Source organism: Penaeus vannamei, chromosome 41 (assembly GCF_042767895.1).
Source record: "Penaeus vannamei isolate JL-2024 chromosome 41, ASM4276789v1, whole genome shotgun sequence".
Classification (NCBI taxonomy): Eukaryota; Metazoa; Arthropoda; class Malacostraca; order Decapoda; family Penaeidae; genus Penaeus; species Penaeus vannamei.
Window position 1 is genome coordinate 10,640,626 of NC_091589.1, and position 5,000 is coordinate 10,645,625.

Genomic DNA, 5,000 nt, shown 5'->3' on the forward strand with positions numbered 1-5,000 from the left:
TGGGCGCCGTAATGCACAAGGCAGCCGGGCCACATGCCAAAGGTGGGGGAGGAAAGGGAAAGGGGGGGGGAGAAAAGGGAGAAGGGGGATGGAAGGGGAGAGGGAAGGGAAAGGAAAGGGGGGGGAAGAAGGGAAGGAAGGGAAGGAAGGATGAGGAAGGGAAGGGGGAAGAGGAAAGGATAGGGATAAGGAAGGGGGATGGAAGGAAGGGGGAAAGGGGGGAAAGGGGAAGGGAAGGAAGTGGAAGGGGGAGGAAAGGAGGGAAGAAGGGATGAGGGGGAAGGGGAGAGGAAAAGGGAAAGAAGGCATGGGGGAATGGGAAAGGGGAAGGGAAGGGGGGGAAGGAAAGGGATGAAGAGGAAAGGAAGGAAGGAAGGAGGGAGAGGGAGACGAAAGGGAAGGGGGGAGAAAAGGGGGGAAATATAAAATGAGAACAATTAGACGAAGCAGTTGATGACAAGGAGAGGGAAAAGACGAAAAAAGCAAACACGAAACATAAGCAGAGGAAAAAAGAATAAAAGAAACAAAAAAAGAGGAGGAAGACGACGAAGACGAAATGAAAGCAGAACAAAAACAAGAAGAAACAAGGAAAAGAAGAGGAAGAAGAAAAAGAAGAATCAAGAAAGCAGAAAAAACAAAAAGAAACAAAAAAGGAAGAGAAGAGGAGGAGAAAGAAGACGAAGAAGAAGAAAAAAACAAGAAGCAGAAGCAAAAGAAGAAACAAGAAGGAAAAGAAGCGGAGGAAGAAACAAGAACAATAATAATAAAAAAGAAACAAGAAAGCAGAAGCAGAAACAAAAATAACAATCAAGAACAAGACGAAGAAGAAGCAACAGAAGAAGAAAAGGAAGAAGAGGAAGAAACAAGAACAATAATAAAAAAGAAACAAAAAAAGCAGAAACAGAAACAAAAACAATAATCAAGAACAAGACGAAGAAGCAACAAAAAAAAGCAAAAGAAGAAGAAAAGGAAGATGATGATAGATCTGCCTTTATATGACAAGTGACTGATGACTCGAGATGGACGGTCAGGAATTGGATGGTAAATGACCTCGATGATAAAAGGGGGAGAGGAGGGAGGAAGGGGAGAAGAATGAGAGAAAAGCACAGATAAAAACGTGAAGAAATAATGATAAGATGGGGGCGATAAAAAAGTGAGAAAAGCACAGATAAAAACGAAAGCAAAAAACAAATAAATAAGGTGGGTGCGATAAATAAAAAGAAAAGAAATGGAGAACAGTACAGATAAATAAAAAACGCGAAGACAAAGATAAGTGAAGAAAATACAAAGATACGGCAATAAACAAAGGAAGAAAAAAACATTAAAAAGTGAGAAAAAAAATAAAAAGGAGAAATATAGATAAAAAAAGTGAGAAAAGAAAGATAATCAAGAAAATATAAAGATACGCAAAAGAGAGAGATCATAAATTTAGGGAGAAACAAAAAATACGATGTAAATGAGATAACGAGAGAAAAAAAATGCAAAGACTTGAATAAATTGAAGCGGATTCACAAGAAGAGGCGATGATTCTGAAAAAAATCACCTGACGAGGATTCTAGACTTATTCGAAACGTCATGATTTACTGTTATTCTCTTTTACTTCGTTTCTCTTCTCTTCCTCTCTCTCTCTTTCGTTATTTTTTTCTCTTTCGTTTTTTCTCTCTTTTTATCTCTCTCTTTTTATCTCTCTCTTTTTATCTCTCTCTTTTTATCTCTCTCTTTTTATCTCTCTCTCTCTCTCTCTCTCTCTCTCTCTCTCTCTCTCTGTCTCTCTCTCTCTCTCTCTCTCTCTCTCTCTCTCTCTCTCTCTCTCTCTCTCTGTCTCTCTCAAGGGGCAACAATAATGGTTATTATGAAACCATGGGGAAAACAGATAATAAAAAATAAAGAATGAAATATAGACGAAAATGAAAAATAAGATTAATGGCAAAACAATAAGAAGAAAACCAAGCAAATAACCTCATTAAAAAAAAAAAAAAAAAAAAAAAAAAACAAAAACGCACAAGACAAGAATAATCACACACACACCACCCGCAGACGGCGCCTACGAAGGGCGTGGTTACCAAAAATGGGCGTGGCCTTAAGGTGTGGTCATGGAGTGGTGTCCTCCCCCCCTCCTTCACCCCTCCCCTTCCCCCTCCCCCTCCCTAAGCCCCCACCCGCCCCACAAGCAACAGTTACACCACCGCCTTATCACGCAACCAACATGCAAATTCCACAAAATGTTATTGAACGTAAAGGTGTCATGAAAAAAAAGAAAAAGAAAAAAGAAAAGAAGAAAAATACATAGATAGATAAATAGATTTCTTCTTTCTAAATTCCACAAAATGTTATTAAAGGTAAAAGTGTCATGAAAAAAGAACAAAGAAAAAATATATATAGAGATAGATTTCTTGTTACTGAAGGTAAAGGTGTCACGAAAAAAAAAGAAAAATGAAGAAAAGAAAAAAAAATAGATAGATAGATTTCTTAGTAGACATATAGATAGATAGATACATTTCTTAATAGTCTTCTAATGCTGGCATTTCATTAAGTATATGGATGTACGGGTGAATTCAGATAATTAAGGAAAGGGGTTAATATACAAATGTATATCAATATATATGAATCAGCGAGGGAGTAATGACACATTTACGGAAAAAAACTAGCTCTCTTAAATTTATATTCGTAAAAAGAAAGAAAAGAAAAGAATAGATAATAAAACAACAACAACAACAAAACGAAAACAGAAGCAGGAGGAATGTCAATATAAATGATATGTATAGACCACTGACAACATCCATAAATAATAATTACGACAAATACAAATTTTAATCTCAAACGGTAAACATCACAAGTTTCGAAGCGCGGGATAAGTCGAGATCGCTGATTGGCTGTCGCTTGTAATGCCACGGCCGCTGATTGGCTGACATTCTCCAATCAGCGCTCGCCATCACATGAAGGGCGAACTAAGAACCAATCAGCGCTCCCGAAACCTCGACCATTAGCCAATAACCAACGTCGATTCGATTCCCTCCTCGTCCAAAACGACCAATACAGAAAGAAAAATACGAAAAAGACCTAAAACACAAATAAACAAAACTCGAACATCCAAAACTCATCCCAGATCGAATCCTCTCTCTTCAAAAACGATTAAAACAGAAATAAAAATGTAAAATAGAGACCTAAACCACAAATAAACGCACACACCCATAAAATAAATAAAACTCACTCCGGCTCGATGCCTTCATCTTCCAAAACGATCAAAACAGAAATAAAAACGTAAAAAATTAACCTAAACCACCAATAAACACACACACCCATAAAATAAACAAAACCCCAACATCCAAACTCACCCCAGCTCGATTCCTTCCTCTTCCAAAACGATTAAAACACAAATAAAAATTCAAAAAGTGACCTAAAACTCTCTCTCTCTTTCTTTCGATCTTTTTTCTATCTCTTTCGAGTTTTTTTTCTATCTCTTTCGAATATTTTCTCTCTCTTTTTCGATGATTCATTCTCTCTCTCTCTCTCTCTCTCTCTGCCTCCCTCTCTCCCTCTCTCTCCCTCTCTCTCTCTCTCTCTCTCTCTCTCTCTGTCTCTCTCTCTCTCTCTCTCTCTCTCTCTCTCTCTCTCTCTCTCTCTCTCTCTCTCACTCTACTTTATACATAAAATAAACGAAACCCGAGCATCCAAAACTCACCCAGCTCGATTCCTTCCTCTTCCAAAACGATTAAAACAAATAAAAATCCAAAAAAGAGACCTAAAACACAAACACAAACACAAACACACACACACACACACACACACACACACACACACACACACGCACGCACACACACACACACGCACACACCACGCACACAAACACACACACACACACACACACACACACACACACACACACACACACACACACACACACACACACACACACTCACTCACTCACTCACTCACTCACTCACTCACTCACTCACTCACTCACTCACTCACTCACTCACTCACTCACTCACTCACTCACTCACTCTCCCTCCCTATCTTACACATAAAATAAACAAAACCCGAACACCCAGACTCACCCCAACGAGCGTGCAAGCGAGGTAGGCCAACCCGATCGCCATAGCGGGGTTCCCGAGGCTCCTGCGGTAGGGGTTGACGGAGGCGAAGAGGTAGGCCAACCCGATCGCCATAGCGGGGTTCCCGAGGCTCCTGCGGTAGGGGTTGACGGAGGCGAACACCACGAACACCACCACGAAGGTCAGGAGGAACTCGAGGCCCAGACCCTGCCAGGGGGTGATGACCTGGGACACCACCGTGGCGCCGAGGTCACCCGTGTAACCGGAGGAGGTGGCGCTGAAAAGAAAAGAAAAAAAGATTTAGTGGAAAATCGTGGTTTGAGGTCGAGGTTGACGAGCAAGCCATCAGCCAGGGATACGGACGCCGTGTGAACATTTACACATTGTAAACATAAAGGAACATGTAACTGCGGGGAGAAGGAAGGGGAGGGAGGAAGAAAGGGAGAGGGAGTGATGAAAGAAAAGGGAGGAAGAGGAGGGGGGGAGGAAGAGGAGGAGGGGAAGAGGGAGGGAGGAGGAAAGAGAAGGGAGGGAGGAAGGGAGGGAGATGGAGGAAGACGGAGGAGGGAGGGAGGGAGGGTGTGATGAAGAGAGAGCAGGGAGAGAGGAGAGAGAGAGAGAAAGAAAGACGGGAAGAGAGAGAGAGAGAGAGAGAGAGAGAGGGAGAGGGAGAGAGAGAAGGTCGGAGACAGAGAGAGAGAGAGAGAGAGAGAGAGAGAGAGAGAGAGAGAGAGAGAGAGAGAGAGAGAGAGAGAGAGAGAGAGAAAGAGGAAGGGGAAGAGAGAGAGAGAGAGAGAGAGAGAGAGAGAGAGAGAGAGAGAGAGAGAGAGAGAGAGAGAGAGAGAGAGAGAGAGAGAGAGGAAAGAGAGATAGAGAGAGAAGAAAGATAGATAGAGAGAGAAGAAAGATAGATAGAGAGGAAGAAAGATAGATAGAGAGAGAAGA

General features: G+C 41.7%; 1 protein-coding gene across 1 annotated transcript in view; it reads right to left on the reverse strand.

Moving 5' to 3' along the window:
- Window positions 1–5,000, reverse strand: part of LOC113802995 (neurogenic protein big brain) — a 228,513-nt gene that overhangs the window by 51,298 nt on the left and 172,215 nt on the right. The window contains exon 3 of the mRNA XM_070118180.1: window positions 4,059–4,332. Coding sequence (XP_069974281.1) covers window positions 4,059–4,332 — 274 coding nt within the window. The remainder of the gene's footprint in view (window positions 1–4,058; window positions 4,333–5,000) is intronic.